Genomic DNA, 17,687 nt, shown 5'->3' on the forward strand with positions numbered 1-17,687 from the left:
ATGCTTAGTTCATCTTCAGAGAAATCAGTATCATTAGAGTTACTTATCTTTCTTCTCTCTCTCTTCCCTCTGTCTCTCTCTCCTTTCCCTCATTTCTAAATTTCCAAATAACTCTGGCCTTTCCAGTGGAGATATAGGGAATCTTCTGGAAGGCAAGATGATTCTTTTCTCTCTCTCTGTGTCTCCATCTCTGTCTCCGTGTCTCTCCATCTCTCTCTCCATCTCTGTCTCTGTCCCTGTCTCTGTCTGTCTCTGTCTGTCTCCCCATCTCTGTCTCCCATTTCTCTCTGTCTCCGTCTCTTTGCATGTGCTTAAGGAATAGTATGGTGGTCTGGCAGTGGCCTGGCAATGGTAAGGTACTGCCAGGCAACCTAGTCTGTGTTTAAAAAAAAAAACTCTCACTAGCCTGAGAATTCACAACACCCCCTCCACCTTTAACCCAAGATACTTCCTCAAAATACCTTTCCCTGGAACATGTAGGTCAGGTTGGAAACCAGAGAAATGCAAATGAAAGCTATTCATCTTAACTCTGGCAAAGAATGGAGGCAAGCTTTTCTGCCTGGCTATGGTTTATTCTCAGGAGCTGTGGATGCCAGAAGATTCATTAATCCGTGTCACTGGCTTGATCTAGCTGCAGTCCCATGAATTAGGACCTACTGAACAGGAGCAGAGAGAGATTTTCTAGCTGGCCTCTTTCCTCCAGATAAGCATAAGTTGGATCCTATGTACTTGAAAAACAGTAAACACTTAATAAATGCTTGTTTCCTTCTTCCTTTCCTTCCCTCCTCCTTTTCTTCTCTTTCTAACTAATCTCTCATAGCAGAGCTTCATGGCACAGGGGCAACATCTAAAATGAGGAGAATCATGCCTGGCTCCATGGTAGGGAAGAAAAGGGGTTTAATGGGAAGAATATCATCTCTGGAGTCAAAAGACCTGGGTTTACTTAATACCTGTGTGACCTTGGGTAAGTGATAACTTCCCTGACCCTCTGATCCTTCATCTGTAAAAGGATGGGGTGGTACCAGGTGGCTTCTGAGACTTTTTCAGCCCAGTTCTACAATCTTATCATGCCTCAGGTATGACATTTGATCACTAGGAGCTTTGGAAAATATAAAAGCATCATCATTAGAGTTAAGGTTAAATAGTGAACATGTGATTTCACTGGTATGGGAAATTCCCAGGTGATGACACTTCCTCTACCAGTGAAGACTGGTACCACCTTGCAACTCATGTTCTTAGAAAGTTTTCTAGAGCACTGAAAGGGTAAGTGATGTGGCTAGAGTCACACAGCCAGAGCCTGAACTCAAGTCTTTCTAGTTTTGAGGTCAGCTCTATTACTTCATGCTCCCTCTAGAACCAGATCAAAATGAAGTGACATACTAATAGCTAGCACTTTATATAGTGATTTAAGGTTTGCAAAGCACATTTTGAATATTATTTTATTCTCACAACAATCCTTGTGAAATAGTTGCAATCATTATCCCAGTTTTACAGATGAGAAAACTGAAGCTGACCGAGATGAAGTGACTTGCCCAGGGTCACAGAGCTAGTAAATATCTGAAACCAGATTTGAATTTGGGTCTTCCTGACTCAATGTTCAGCTCTCTATCCCCTTGCCTCTCCTTGCCTTGCCTAGTCTTGCCTTCCTTTCCCTTGCCTTGATTTCTCTTCTTTGTCTTCACTTCCTTTCTCTTTCCTACCCTTGCTTCCCTTTGCCTTCCCTTGCTTCCTCTTCTTTTCACCCCCTTGCCTTCCCTTGCTTTCCCTTGCCTTGACTTCCCTTCCTTCTATTCCCTTCCTTTTCATTCCCTTCCACTCTCTTCCCCTTATTATGTCCCCCTCCCCATTATTAGTGGGGACTGATTTTTGACTTGAGTGTTTCTCATGAGCTCTTACCTGAAAGTATATTATTCTGATTTCCTTGAAGCACAGAGGTGATAGTGTTAGAAGCCCACTTGCGGATGGATAGCAGTTGGTCAAAGCATCGGGGAACCAGGGTACCAGCAAAGAAGCCAAGACATGGGAGAATTCGAACTTCCTAAATTGGAAAAGGAGGTTAGAAGTCATTAGTGAGGTAGCAGTAGTACATGTTGGGATGACCAAGTTCAAGCAAGTGGAGATTTTTCCTGCATCCCAAGCACTTACCCAACTTTGTCCTGACAAAACTTCAGAATTGCCCTCTTGCATTGCTTGCGACAATTATGATAGACGGACAGAAGCAAATCAGTAAGAGAAAAAAATCTCATCACCTTCTCAAAAATTATGGGAAACAAACTTTATATAGGAAGCAAATCACATTTCAAAGAGTGATCATGTGTATTCACTATCTCCCATTTGGACTATTGTGATAGCCTGCTGATGGCTCTCCCTGCCTCAAGTTTCTCCACTCACCAGTCCACTCTCTGCTCATCTACCAAGATAATCTCAAAGTTCAAATCTGACTATGTCACCTGCTCTTCCCTACCTAATAATACTCCAATGACTCTTTATTACCTATAGTACCAAATGTAAAAAACAAAAATCTTTGGTTTAGTATTCAAAGTCCTCCATAATCACCTTTCTGGTCTTCTTACACCTCACACCATTCCTGCCTCTCCCCTACACATGCTCTTTGCTTTAGTGTCATTTGCCTCCTTTCTTTCCCTAGAACAAGACTTCCTTCCATCTCCTGACTCCAGAAATTTTCACTCACTAACCCCCATGCCTCAAATACTCTTCCTCCCAGATTCCCTAACTTCCTTCAAGTCATAGATAAAATGTTCCTTTCTACAGGAAGATTTTTCCATCCCTTCTTAAATCTAATACCTTTACTCTGTTGATTTTCTCCACTTTATCCTGTATGTAGTTTGTGTGTATATCATTTTTTGGATGTGGTCTTCCCCATTAGACTGTGAGTTCCTTGAGAGCAGGGACTATCTTTTGCCTTTCTCTATATCTTGAGCACTTAGCATAGTGCCTGGAACATAGTAGATGCTTAATAAATGTTTACTGACTGGATGACAAAGTCTATAGGACATCCATTTAACTGCATGTTAAAATCTGGACAACAGACACACTTGGAAGGACTAACATAATGAATGTCATTAGGGAAATGGCAAAAAGAGATAGACTGCTCCTATGGTGATGTATAATAGGTGGAGAGCCCAAGTGATTTGTTATTTTCCTTGAGCTGTCAGAAGAGATCAAAGACCACTGGGACATTGGCTGGACCTCCTAGACTAATTTCTTGGAGGGCATGGATAAAAGCTGAACAGGATAGACAGCCCTCAATGGGTTGAGATCTACATTTCTGGAGGGAACATCCAAGACATTAAGATCACAGATCTACTTCAGTGTCAAGAAGAGTCATATTTTATTTTTTCTTTCTTTCTTTCTTTCTCTCTTTCTTTCTTTCTTTCTTTCTTTCTTTCTTTCTTTCTTTCTTTCTTTCTTTCTTTCTTTCTTTCTTTCTTTCTTTCTTCCTTCCTTCCTTCCTTCCTTCCTTCCTTCCTTCCTTCCTTCCTTCCTTCCTTCCTTCCTTCCTTTCTTTCTTTCTTTCTTTCTTTCTTTCTTTCTTTCTTTCTTTCTTTCTTTCTTTTTGGTGAGGCAATTGGGGTTAAGTGACTTGATCAGGGTCACACAGCTAGTAACTGTCAAGTGTCTGAGGCCAGATTCGAACTCAGGTTCTCCTGAATCCATGGCCAGTGGCATATGCGCCACCTAGCTTCCCCTGAAGAGTCATATTTTCAATATTTTTTTTATTTCACTGAATGAATCAAAAAGAAGATATTCAGCATCCAACAATGATTTAATAATGGTAAATGGGATTATCAATTGCTAATAATCAAATAAATTATCATATATAAAGTGCTTTGTGAGTGTTAGCCATTATTATGTATTGGGGCAGCTAGCTGTCACAGTGGATAGAGCACTAGGCCTGGGGTTAGGAAGACATCCTCAGGTGGAAGATACCATCTAATTGAACCCCTTCATTTTACAGATGAGAAAATGGAGGAGTAGAAGGGTTGTGGCTTGCTCAATGTTGCACAGGTATTAAGGAGCAGAACCAGGTTTCAAACTCAGTTCATCTGATTCCCAACCCTTTTCATTACATAACCCATAATCTATAATTCCATCTATAATTTGGTAACATTGCCTGGGTCAGCATATACCAGAATCTTTTCCAGGTCTCTATTCTCTACTGAACATCATGGCTTTTAAAAAATGGGTTCATTGAAAACTATTTCTACATGTAACTGGAAAATAATAAAATACTTTTATAATTTAAAAATTAAAAAATAAAAAATAAAATGGGTTTAAGATGTTCTTACAGCATCAACCTGGAAAGCACAGTTCTCAGCCTTCTAATGTGGACAAAGAAATATGATCTCTCTGGATGGCAGAACTGGTTTTTCCACAGAGGTGCCCTTGTATGATGAATCTGTCTCAACCTCGATTCTCACAATACAGCTTGGAATGAGGCTGACTCTCCTACCCCTGACTCTTCCCACAGATAAAGTTGTACCTCACCTCAGATGTATAATAGAAAGAGAAGAGCAGCTGGCTTAATCTTACTGCTCCCATGCGCAGCACTGGCTTCTCTGATCCCAACCACGTGGAAAGGTGCTGTGGGCGAGAGGAGATCAATCAATAGATCAACCAACAGAAGTTGATTAAGTGGCTGTGTATGTGCCAGGCATTGTACTAGGCACTGAGGATACAAAGACAGAAATAGAATATTCCCTACCTTTGAAGAGTTTGCCTACTATTAAAGATGCTATATATGTATATACACAATATATACACATATACATATATGTGTGTGTGTGTGCATGCATATGCATATATGCATATATGTGTGCGTGGCTGAAGTCAGGAAATCCATGCTACCTCTTATTGTGTTTATATTATATATAATATTTAGAAACAGAATATATGTATGTGTATCTATATGTATTGTATGTCTATTTCTGTGTATGTATATAAAGACAGAGAGAGAGATGGAGAGACTGAGAGTCAGAGAGAAAGAAACAGAGAGAGATACAGAAAAAACAGAGAGAAAAAGGGATAAAGACAAATATGGAGACACAGATACACAGAGAGACAGAAATACAAAGACACTAAGAATCAGAAAGAAAGATACAGAGAGAAAGGGAGAGACAGAGTGAGAAAGAGAAGTGAGCAGTGAGCACTGTCATGAAAACCCAGAGACACAGTTTCAGATACTGCAGAGAGATCAATAAGAATGAAAACTTAGAAAAGACTATCATTAGACTTGCCACTTACAGAGATATTGATAACCTTGGAGAGAAAAGTTTTATGGTGTGATAGAGTTGAAAGCCAGATTGTAAGAGACTGAGAATTAAGTGAAAGGAGAGAAAGGAGGCTGAGGGTACAAAAAGGTTTGGTTCCCCCTCCCCACCCCAGGAATTGGGCTATGAAAGGGAAGGGAAATATAGGAAAATAATTTGAGAAGATGGTAAGGAGGAGGGAAAATTTTCTTTAAAGATGATGGAGATCAAGGCAACTAGGTGGTGCAGTGGATAAAGCTCTGACTCTGGATTCAGGAGGATCTCAGTGCAAATTCAGCTTTAGACACTTGACACTAGCTGTGTGACCCTGGGTGCATCACTTAACCCTAATTGCCTTGAAAAAAAAGATAATGGAGATCTTAGCAATAGGGAAGGAACCAGTAGATAGTGATAGATTCAAAACTGGGGGAGAAAGGGATGAATGGATGAACATCAAATCTTTTGCCAGCAATGTAAAGAAATAACCCCATACCCCAGTATTTCCCAAGGACTGTTGGTAGGTCACCTTCTCCCCAACAACCCCATCTTACTTTGAATATCCTGAATGTAATTTCTGGAGTTGGCTGACTTTCCAGAATGGTCATTATAACATTATCCAAGGCCTCAATCTTTTTCTGGCTCAGGGCCTGAAACAAAGACAGGAACATTATGATGTGATGGACCCAGGAGGAAGAATGCAGAGAACCTGAAAAAAGGCAGGCAAATGTTAGGCATGATACAGAAACAGACTGGCTGAATAGGTAGGGGGCTAGGTTTGGGGTTATGGAGACCTGGGGTCAAACTCTACCTTGGTCAGTCAATAGCTGTGTGAACCTGGAAAAGTCTCTCAGAACTGTTTCTTCAGCCATAAATGAGGATAATACCAGCATTAAAAGGTTGTAGAGAGGTCAGATAAGGTTTCTTCAATCTTTGAATTTATGTGTTAGTTATTATTTATACTACACGAAAAGAAAACATGAGTAAGAAAAGTTGGGCAAGTTGATCTCAGAGGAATAGAGAGCCACTAGAATTTATTGAACAAGGAAGTGTCATGGTCCAAACTGTGTTTGGGGATCACCAGACTTTGGTAGCTGTATGAAAGATGGGAGAGAGACAGAGACAAAGAGACACAAGGAGACAGAGAGAAGAGAGATAAGAGAGAGGAGAGACAGAGAGGAATGACAGAGAGATAGAGACAGAGAAAGAGAGACACAGAGAGACAGAGACAGAGAGAGAGGGAGAGACAGACAGACAGACAGACAGACAGACAGACAGACAGACAGACTTGAGACAGGGAAAACAATTGTACCAGTGCCAGTAAGAGCTAATTAGGACATTAGATGAGATGAAGTAAAACAAGTTGCCCTGTTAAGAATGTAACCCACTGAAAACTCACTTTCACAGGCATCCTTACTGGTGATTTCCCTTTCAATGAATCATTTGTAGGTGGCAATGAGAACACACATTTGAGGCAGCGACTGATGATCAAGTCTATCTCTTCCTCATTCAAGGGTGGGTACAGTTCCCTGAGAGGAGAGGAATAAGGTAGATTGTCAAATTCAAGTTCAGAGTGAAGATATTCATTGATCTTTGTATAATGAAACAAGGCACCAACTTTGGAGCCAGGAGATCTAAGTTTTAGTCCTGCTGAACCCCTTATTCAATGTGTGAACTTTAAAGGAATCAGTGGACCTCTTTTTTTTTTGTGAGGCAGTTGGGGTTAAGTGACTTGCCCAGGGTCACACAGCTAGTAAGTGTCAAGTGTCTGAGGCTGGATTTGAACTCAGGTCCTCCTGAATCCAGGGCCAGTGCTCTATCCACTGTGCCATTTAGCTGTCCCATTAGTGGACCTCTTTGAGTCTCAGATTCCACATCTGTAAAATGGGGATACCAATGCAGTACCTGCACCCCCTCCCTCAGAGGGCCGCTTGAACCATCAAATCAGCATGGAGGCAGTGTGGTCAAAAGAGCCTTAGAGATCCAGGTTTTAGGGATAGAATTAATGTGGTGGGGAGAGAAAGGAAGTATTTTAGCCTAACTCAGCCAGCAAGTGGACCAAAAGTCATCTTCAAGGGATCCCTTTACTTGAATTGGGTTCAGGAATGAGTACCATTTAGCAGTTCTGTTGCTCATTCTCAATTCTGGGTCACAGAACCAGGGCACAAGGGGAGGGATATGAGCATGGGCCCTACATGTATACTGAGTAAGGAACAAATTCTGGAAATGTAGTCATGTGGTTCTGAGTTCAGGAATAGAGCAGAGTCTCAGTTCTAGTTCTAGTGGAGTCTCAGTTCTAGCCTTTAGGACAGCACATGAGGCTACCCAAGGCAGGAGTCCAGGACCAAAGAGAAGTCCAAAATTCAGTTCCTCTGAATATGCAAAACCTCTCGGTGAGTAAACACTAACTGGGAACAGTAGCAATCTACTAAAATACACAAAGCAACAGACATATTCCTAGGTCAGGAATTTGGAGAGCATAAACAGTGAATAGGGATCTTCTTGGATCACACCTTTTTCGGAGCATTTAAAACTTGCAGTCTTCCAGACTGAGTTATGGAAGCAGTAGAAGATGTAAAAAGACAGAAGCTTGGGAAAGACATCCCCCAATTCCCAGAAGTGTACATATTCTAGCACCAACACAAAGTTCAAAGTTAAGAATAGGCTGAAAGAATGAGAAGGACAAAGAGAAGAAGGACAAGGAAGAGGAGGAGAAGGAGGAAGAGGAGGAGGAGGAGGAGGAGGAGGAGGAGAAGAAGAAGAAGAAGAAGAAGAAGAAGAAGAAGAAGAAGAAAGAGGAGGAGAAAGAGTTGAACTTCTAGACACAAACCCAGAAGAAGACACCGACTTGAAATCAGCCACAATCAAAGCCTCAAGGGAAAATGAAGATTGGATATAAGTTCACCAAGAATTCTTAGAAGCAAACAAAAAAAAATTATAATTCAAATGAGAAATTTGGAAAAAAGATTTAAAGTCTGGCAGAAGAAGTACAATTTTTTTTATTTAGCGTTTTCCCCTAGTTACACATAAAAAAAAATAAAACCCAATTTTTCACATTGATTTTTTAAAACTTTGTGTTCCAATCTTTTTCTTCCTATTCTCTCCACCCCTCCCTAAGAAATCAAGCAATTTAATATAAGTTATACACTTGCAGTCATGCAAAACATCTCCACATTAGTCAGGTTGTGAAAGAAAACAGACAAAATAACTTTAGAAAGAGGAACTTACAAAAAAAATTATACTTCAATCTGTATTCAGATATCATCAGTTCTTTCTCTGTAGATGAATTGCATTTTTCATAGTCCTTCTGATAGTATCCTGCTTATCATTTCTTTCAGTTACTATTACTAACTGTATTACTATTCCCTCCCCTTGATATTTACTGTTTTCTATCTTCTTTTACCCCATCCCTCCTCAAAAGTGTTTTGCTTTTTACTTCCCCCTCCCCCAATCTGGCCTCCCTTCCTTCACCTTTCCCCCCTTATCCCCTTCCCCTCCCACTTTCCTGCAGGGCAAGATATATTACTATAACCACTAAAGTGTGTATGTTATTCCCTCTTTGAGCCAATTCTGATGAGAGTAAGTCTCACTCACTCCCTGCTCCTTCCCCATCTTCCTCTCCACTCCATAAGCTTTTTCTTGTTTCTTTTATGTAAGCTACTTTTCCCCATTCCACCTCTCCCTTTCCCTTTCTTCCAGTGTATTCCTCTTACCCCTTAACTTTACTTTAAAGATGTCATCATGGGGCATCTAGGTGACACAGTGGACAAAACACCAGCCCTGGACCCAGGAGGCCCCAAGCCCATATCCAGCCCCAGACATAAGCCACCCCACCCTCTCTGTCCTGCAAAAACAAGGATAAACAAAAAATAAATGCTTTACATATATCATCTCTTCATATTCAATTCACACCTGTGCCCTCTAAGTATATTCCTTTCAGCTGCCCTCATACTGAGAGAATTCTTGAGTTAGAAGTATCATCTTCCCATGTAGGAATGTAAAAAGTTTAACCTTTTAAAATCCCTCATGATTTCTTTTTCCTGTTTACCTTTTTATGCTTCTCTAGGGTCTTGCATTTGAAAGTCAAATTTTCTATTCAGCTTAGGTCTTTTCATCACAAATTCCTGAAAGTCCTCTTTTTCATTGAAGTCCCATTTTTCCCCTGAAAGATTAAACTCAGTTTTGCTGGGTAGGTGATTTTGGGTTGTAATCCCAGTTCCTTTGCCCTCTGGAATATCATATTCCATGTCCTCCAGTCTTTTAATGTAGAATCTGAAGGATCTTGTGCTATCTTTACTATGGTTCCACAGTATTTTAATTGCTTCTTTCTAGCTACTCGCAATATTTTCTCCTTGACCTGGGAGCTCTGGAATTTGGCTATAATATCCCTGAGAGTTTTTCTTTTTGGATCTCTTTCAGGAGGTGATTGGTGGATTCTTTTAATTTCTATTTTACCTTCTGATTCTAGAATATCGGGGCAATTTTCCCTGACAATCTCTTGGAAGATGATGTCTAAGCTCTTATTTTGTTCATGGTTTTCAGGTAGTCCAATGATTTTCAATTTATCTGTACTGGATCTATTTTCCAGGTCAGCTGTTTTTCCAAGGAGCTATTTCATATTGTCCTCTATTATTTTATTCATTTGTATTTGCTTTATTGTGTCTTGATTTTTCATAAAGTCATTAGTTTCTATTTGCTCTATCCTAATTCTTAAGCAAAGACTTTCTTCAGAGAGCTTCTGTACCTCCTTTTCCATTTGGCTAATTTGGCTTTTCAAGTTGGTGACTTTTTTTTCATGACCCTCCTTCATCACTCTCATTTCTCTTTCCATTTTTTCCTCCACCTCTCTAACTTTATCTTCAAAATCCTTTTTAAGTGCCTCGATGGCCTGAGACCAATTCATATTTTTCTTGCAAGCTTTGGATATAGGAGCTTTGACTTTGTTATTTTCTTCTGAGGGTGTATTTTGATCTACCTTGTCACCAAAGAAACTTTCAATGGTCCACTGCTTTCTTTGCCTGCTCATTTTGCCTGCCTATTTTTTGACTTTTAACTCCTTCTTACAGTAGAGTCCTGCTTTGAGGATGCACTGTCCCAAGCTATAGGGAGTCCCAGGGAGTATGATTTAATGAGAAGCTCATTCTGCCTGGCCTGTAAGTAACCACGGGGCTGCTTGCTCTTTAACCTGGAAGCAGAAGTCTGATTGAAATATATTTCTCTATAATTGAAAGCTTGGTGTATCTGTGCCCCCCCCCCCCCACTGGGCCACTGGTTTTAGATATGAGCGCTCTGCCTTTGTTCTAGCAGAGACTGCAGCTATTTCCCCCTGGCCAACCACTGGAACCTCTCACTGCTCCATGAGCTGAATTTCAGAAGTAGAGGCTGAACCTGATGGTTCCCAGGCTCTGGAGGTGCAGCCTGCCTGGAGCTGGATAAGCACTGTGTGCTGTGCTCCTCTCTTAGCCTGGTTCCACAGACCTTCCCTGTCTCCCTTTTAAGAAGTCTTTGGCTGGAAAATGGTCTCTTTCTGTTCTTTTGTGGGTTCTGCTGCTCCAAGAATTGTCTTATGGTATTTTTTGAAGGTATGTGGATAGTTTGTGTTGAGAGCTCTGAGAGTCACAGCCTTTTCTCTGCCATATTGGCTCCACCCTGAGGTATAAAATCTTACTGAAGAAAATTGCTCCTTTAAAATTAGAAGTAGCCAAATGGAAGCAAATTACTCTATGAGACATCAAGAAACAATAAAACAAAGTCAAAGGACTGAAGAAAATAAGACATATCTAATAGGAAATACAACTGACCTTGAAAACAAATTGAGATTATTGTATTGACTACCTGAAAGTCATGAACAAAAAAAGAGCCTCTACATCTTATTGCAATAGATCATAAAAATATCATAGAACCCGATGACAAAATTGAAATTTAAAAAATCCATGTCAAGACAGACAGACAGACAGAGATAGAGAGATTCAAGATGACTGGGTATTTGCTGTCATTATTAAAATAAAATTAAAGGGGCAGCTAGGTTTCGCAGTGGATAGAGCACTGGCCCTGGAGTCAGGAGGACCTGAGTTCAAATCTGACCTCAGGCACTTAATACTTACTAGCAGTGTGACCCTTGCCTCACCAAAAAGAAATTTAATTAATTAATTAAATGAATGAATGAATGAATAAAAATTAAAAATACAATCTTTTAAAAAAAAATCCATGTCACCTCCTGAAAAAAACCTCAAAATGAAAATTATCAGGAATATTATATAAAAAATCCCAAACTCTCAGGTAGAAGAAAACAAGTGGTCAGAAAAAAGGGAATTCAAATAATGTGGACTCTGAGTCAGAATCATACAGGATTTAGCAGCCATGCTAAATGAATGAAGGTGATAATCTTCATTCAGCCATGCTAAATAATGGAATATGATATTTCAAAAGGCAAAAGATATAATTAATAATAATGTTTACATGGTGCTACTATGTGGCAGGCACTATGCTAAGTGCTTTACAAATATTATCCCAATTTATCCCCAAAACAATCCTAGGAGGTAGAGTATTATTATTATTTTATTTTATAATTGAGGATAATGAAGCAAATAGAAGTTAAGAGATTTGCACAAGGTCATGCAGCTATTAAGTGTCCAAGGCTGAATCTGATCTCAGGTTTTTCTGACTCAGGGCCTTGTGCTCTATCTACAGCATCACTTAGCTGGATGTAGGTTTATAACCAAGAATAACCTATTGAGCAAAACTAAGTATAATAGTACAGAGGGAAAATATGGGCATTTAATGCAACAGGAGGACTTTCAAGCTGATGAAAAACCAGAGTTGAACAGAAAAATTTGACATTCAAACATAACACTGTAAAGAAGCATAAAAAAGGTAAACATGAGTGAGAAATCATAAGGGAGGGGCAGCTAGGTGGCACAGTGGATAAAGCACCGGCCCTGTATTCAGGAGGACCTGAGTTCAAATCTGACCTCAGACACTTGACACTTACTAGCTGTGTGACCCTGGGCAAGTCACTTAATCCTCATTGCCCTGAAAAAAAAAAGAAATCATAATTGAGTAAATGAGGTTAAACTGCTTATATTTTTATATAGGGAGATGACACCTATAGCACCTCAGAATTTTATCATCACCAGAGGTCTCAGAGGGAATCTAACAAGACAGTGGACCCAGATGTGATTTTATTATGTTTAATTCTATTCTCAAAACAATAATGGAAGAGAAATTTCACTAGTTGATGGGGGGAGAAAAGAGAGGACAAATGGGCAAAATTATCTCAAAATAGGTTGTACAATGAAGAGTTTATACAATGAAGGATACTAGCAAAATACTAGTATAAATTACCTAGTAGTGATATCTTAGAGATCAGACATTATAATCAGGCTGGATTTGTACCAGGAATGTAGAGCTGGTTTAATATTAGAACTCTAAGCATAACTGTTCATATTAATAACAAAAACAACAAAAATCATAATAGTTGCAATATGTGAAAATATTTTGAAAAAATATAATGCCAATTCCTATTTTTAAAAAAATCACTAAAAAGCATAGGAATAAATGGAATTTTCCTTGAAATGATAAGAAGTATCTATCTAAAACCAAAAGCTAGAATTTTATGTAATGAGGATAAACTTTTCCAATAAGATCAGAGGTGAAGCAAGGATGTCCATTATCACCATTACTATTCAATATTTTACTGGAAATGGTAGCAATAGCAATAAAAAAAGGAAAATATATTGAGGAAATAAACATAAACAATGAGGAAGCAAAATTATCACTCTTTGCTGATGATATGTTGTCTTATTTAGAGAACTCTAAAGAAACAACTAAAAATAATTGAAACAATAAACAACTTCAGCAAAGTTATAGGATATAAAATAAACCCATATAAATCATTAGCATTTCTTTATATTACCAATGAAATCCTGCAGTAAGAGATAAATTCCACTCAAAATAACTACAGGGAGTAAAATACTCTTTGGCAAAATGTTCTTTGCACAAATAAAAATATCTAAATAAATGAAGATATATTAATTGCTCATGTATAGGCTGAGCCAATATAATAAAATAACAATACTACCAAACTAATTTACTTATTCAGGATGTGGGAAAATAGGTGTGCCAGTGCATTGTTGGTAGAGTCCAACCATTCTGGAAAGTAATATGGAACTATGCCCAAAACTATTAGACCTTGTGTGCCCTTTTACCTGGAGTTAACATCACCAGGTATATACTACAAAAAAGATCAAAGAAAGAGGAGATGTACCACACATATAGAAATGTTAATAGAAGCTGAGGGAGTCATGAGAATTGCATCCCTTCTAATTCAGATACTCATTGCTATTTGTCCTTCTTTCCAAAGAGAACCTTAGCATCAGGTGATGTCATGACTTCCACTGAATTGGATTTAAGTGAGGTAGGGCTGTACAAGGTCACCAACTTCACTCTCTCCTCTATACCCATCTGGATCCACTGGCAATTGAGGTTAAATGACTTGCCCAGGGTCACACAGCTAGTAATTGTCTGAGGTGAGATTTGAACTCAGTTCCTCTCAACTTCAGGACCAGTGCCTTATCTACTGTGCCACCTAGATATTCAGAGATTAGGGAATCCTGGCTTTATTCCTAGATTGTACCCCTTAGAGTGGGGGTCCTTAACCTAGGTCTGGGAATTGTTTATAAAAAAATCTGCTAGCTGTATTTCAGTATGCTTGGTTTCCTTTGGCAGGGAGATGGTGCAGTTGATAGAGTGTTGGTCCAGGAGACAGGAAGACCTGAGTTCAAATCCAGCCTCAGACACTTGACCCTTAATAGCTGTGCAACCTAGGCAAGTCACTTAACCCTCATTGCCCCACAAAAACAAAACAACAAAACCAACAAAACAAAACCCAAAAAATGAAATAAGAAAAAAACTAAAGAAAAAAAGAAAGAATAAAATGAAATAAAAAATAAATGTGTGTTCCCTCCTCCTTTCTATGCTTGTGTTTTATTTTATGCATTTAAAACCTTGGTCTGTATTTTATTTTATGCATTTAAAACTCTTGATCTACGAAGGGATCCATAGGCTTTACTAGACTTCCAGGGTAGTCCATGAAAGAAAAAAGGTGAAGTGCCCCTTCTTCAGAGAGAGGATTTTGAGATCTAACAACTTTAAAAATTCTGCAATTGATGGGGCCATCACAAATATCTAGGATGTTTCCTACTTGTTGTACGTGTTCCCTTAACAGCACATGATCATTTAAATCATCATTTGAGGAGAGTAGGAAATTGCATAGATATATTTGTTTTTGAGATTAGTAATACCAAAAATAGGATCACAGCTTTAGGGCAGGATAGTACCTTAAGAATCATGGAGGGGGCAGCTAGGTGGCACAGTGGATAGAGCACTGGCCCTGGATTTAGGAGGACCTGAGTTCAAATATGGCCTCAGACACGTGACACTTACTAGCTGTGTGACCCTGGGTAAATCACTTAACCCTCATAGTCCTGCAGAAAAAAACCCCAAACCAAAACAAACCAAAAACCAAAACCAAAATCAAAACCAAACCAAACAAAAAGAGTCATGGGGTACCACCCTTTCATTTGAGGAAAAGGAGATCCAGATTAGTTAAGTGATTTGCCCAGACACACAGGCTTAGAAGTCAAACACAGTTCCTTTTGTTTCAAAGCCAATTCTGTCTCCACCTTACCTTGTTGCCTCCAGCAATAACAAAGACATTTATAGAGCACCTTAACATTTGTTGTTCAGAAGTGTCTGACTCTTTGTGACTCCATTTGAGGTTTTCTTGGCAGAGATACTAGAGTGGTTTGCTATTTCCTTTCCCAGCTTGGGAAACTGAGGCAAACAGTGTGAAGTTACTTGCCTAGGGTCATATAGCAGTTAATTTTCTGAGGTCAAACTTGAACTCAGGTCTTCCTGACTCCAGGCTTGTTGCTCTATCCACTTAATCACCTAGCTGACCCTGAAGTTTATGCAGGTAGTAAATGGCAGAGTCAGAATTCAAACTTAGATCTTCTGACTTGAAAGTCGACACTTTGTACCACATAACTGCAATGAGGATGCTTCATTTCAGAGAGCACTTAAAACTTTCTTATTAGTCTAATAGTACAGAGGGAAATACCTGGTCTCTAAAGAGGATCTGAGTTTAGATTTTGCTTCTGATTCTTATTGATTTGGGGCAAGTTAATTAGATCCTTTGGGCCTCAGTTTCCTCCTCTGTAAAGTGAAGGGTGTTGAACTAGGTGACCTCTGAGGTCCCTTCTAACTCTAGATCTATGATTCTAGGAAATAACTGAGTTAGCCAAAATAATCAGTTAAAATAGTTACCAGAAGATGGCTACATTGAAGCATTTCTGTTGTGTCCTTGGAGCTCTGTCACCCCTCTCTATTCCCAACTGAATTTGTGTTTACAAATTAATTTGAGGGTACTTTTGACTAATCTTTCTGAATTCAAATCCTGCTCAGAGACGTATTGTCTGTGTGACCCTGGGCAAGTCACTTAACCCTGTTTGGCTCAGTTTCCTCATCTGTAAAATGAGCTAGAGAAAAAAATGGCAAACCACTCCACTATCTTTGCCAAGAAAACCCCAAAAGGGGTCACAAAGAGTCGGACACAACTGAACAATTTTTTGACTGGTATCTCAAGGCCTGGAATAGCTTATGGTGATTCCTGCAATCACCTGGAAAAAGAATAGTTAGACTCTGTTCTATGGCCATGTACTTACCCCAAGTAAGACAGAGCTGTCATGATATCTGGGCACAATGAAGTGTCTGGGTTCTCCTTGGACTCTGCTGCCAGTATTTGCTAGTATAGAAAAAACATGGAGGAAAAAACAGCAACAAAGAACAAAGTTTGACTGGGCATCGCTGTTCTTATCTTCCTCTCTACAAAAGTTTCCTTTAAAAAAGTCTTTCCTATGTATTTCTTAAAGGATAGAACAGAATGAATTCAGACTGAACCACTTAAAGAAAATAATCAATAAGCAGAGGAACAAGATCATTTGATCCTCAGTGCAGTTTGTTTTTGACAAATATTAGGAGAAAAAAAGATTCCCAAGATCTTTGAATGTTGTTAGCCATAATGTGATTTGACCCAGAATCTCAGGTTCAGAAGATTCCGTGAAAAAACATCAAAGCTTTCTGGAAGGCCAGGAACCTACCACTTTGTAAAAGTGCTTGTTGGGGAGCTAGGTGGCACAGTGGATAAGAGCATTGGTCCTGAAGTTGGGAGGACCTGAGTTCAAATTTTACCTCAGACACTGTGTGATCCTGGGCAAGTCACTTAACCCCATTGCCTTAAATATCTGGGGTCATCTCTAGTTATTCTGATGTATATCTTGCCACTGGACCCAGATGGCTCTGGAGGAGAGAGTGAGGCTGGTGATTTTCCACAGCCCTCCCTCACTTAAATCCAATTCAGTGCAAGTCATAACATCATCCTGATGTCATGGTCCTCTTTGAGAATGAAGGATAGGGGCAGCTAGTTGGCACAGTGGATAAAGCACTGGCCCTGGATGCAGGAGAACATGAGTTCATATCTGGACTCAGACACTTGACACTTACTAGCTGTGTGACCATGGGCAAGTCACTTAACCTTCATTGCCATGCCCTCCCCCCAAAAAGAATGAAGGACAAACGACAACAACAACAAGTGATTATCACATTGCCCTTCTCTATTCTCCAATACAGTCCTACATAATACAACAAACATTTATTAAACACCTACTGTATGCAGGGCAAGAAGCAGTATAGATAATGCCTAATGCCTTCCTTCCAGGAGCTTCTCATTTCATAAAGGGGATGACAACAACATAGATAGCTATAATGCACAAGATTATAAAATACAGAAGCAGTCTTGGTGTTAGGAAAAACGGAGTTTTCCTACCTATATCTTAGTACCTATATAGCTTTCTGCAAGTAACTTACTTCTTATGCCCCAGGTAACTCTCCAAGCCTGGAATTCTTGACTTTTTTAATGTCAGAGACTCCCATAGTAGTCTAATGAAACCTATAGTTCCCATTTTCAGAATACAAATTTTTAATTGCTAAAATAAAATTCATAGGATTACGAAGGAAACAAATCGCATTAAAATACATTTATTTAAATATTCAAACAAAAATAATAACAAATAGCAAATAACAAGTATCTACTTTTCTCTCTGTGTGTGTGTGTGTGTGTGTGTGTGTGTGTGTAGTTCCTCAATGGAAATTTCTATGCCCAACGAAAAGTCAAATTTGAACTTCGATTTTCCTGACTCTAGGCTTGGCCATCTATGCACTTTGCTACCTAGCTTCCCAGGAACATAGATATGAGCTATATTTGGAGATTCTCCCAGAGCAAATTCTGGCAAGGAATAGTGTGTGACAGGGAGAATATGAATCTTTTTGGGTCAGGCCCCAAGGTCCAGCCCAGTCTGGGTG

The 17,687-nt window shown here is 39.4% G+C and overlaps 1 protein-coding gene across 1 annotated transcript in view; it reads right to left on the reverse strand.

Annotated features, from left to right (window-relative positions):
- Positions 1-17,687, reverse strand: part of LOC122753514 (maestro heat-like repeat-containing protein family member 1) — a 131,162-nt gene that overhangs the window by 39,423 nt on the left and 74,052 nt on the right. The window contains exons 16-21 of the mRNA XM_044000904.1: positions 15,992-16,071; positions 6,667-6,796; positions 5,822-5,917; positions 4,510-4,605; positions 2,146-2,189; positions 1,897-2,038 (exon numbers count right to left, since the gene is read on the reverse strand). Of these exons, the coding sequence (XP_043856839.1) occupies positions 1,897-2,038; positions 2,146-2,189; positions 4,510-4,605; positions 5,822-5,917; positions 6,667-6,796; positions 15,992-16,071 (588 nt within the window). The remainder of the gene's footprint in view (positions 1-1,896; positions 2,039-2,145; positions 2,190-4,509; positions 4,606-5,821; positions 5,918-6,666; positions 6,797-15,991; positions 16,072-17,687) is intronic.

Source organism: Dromiciops gliroides, chromosome 4, assembly GCF_019393635.1.
Source record: "Dromiciops gliroides isolate mDroGli1 chromosome 4, mDroGli1.pri, whole genome shotgun sequence".
NCBI classification, from domain to species: Eukaryota; Metazoa; Chordata; class Mammalia; order Microbiotheria; family Microbiotheriidae; genus Dromiciops; species Dromiciops gliroides.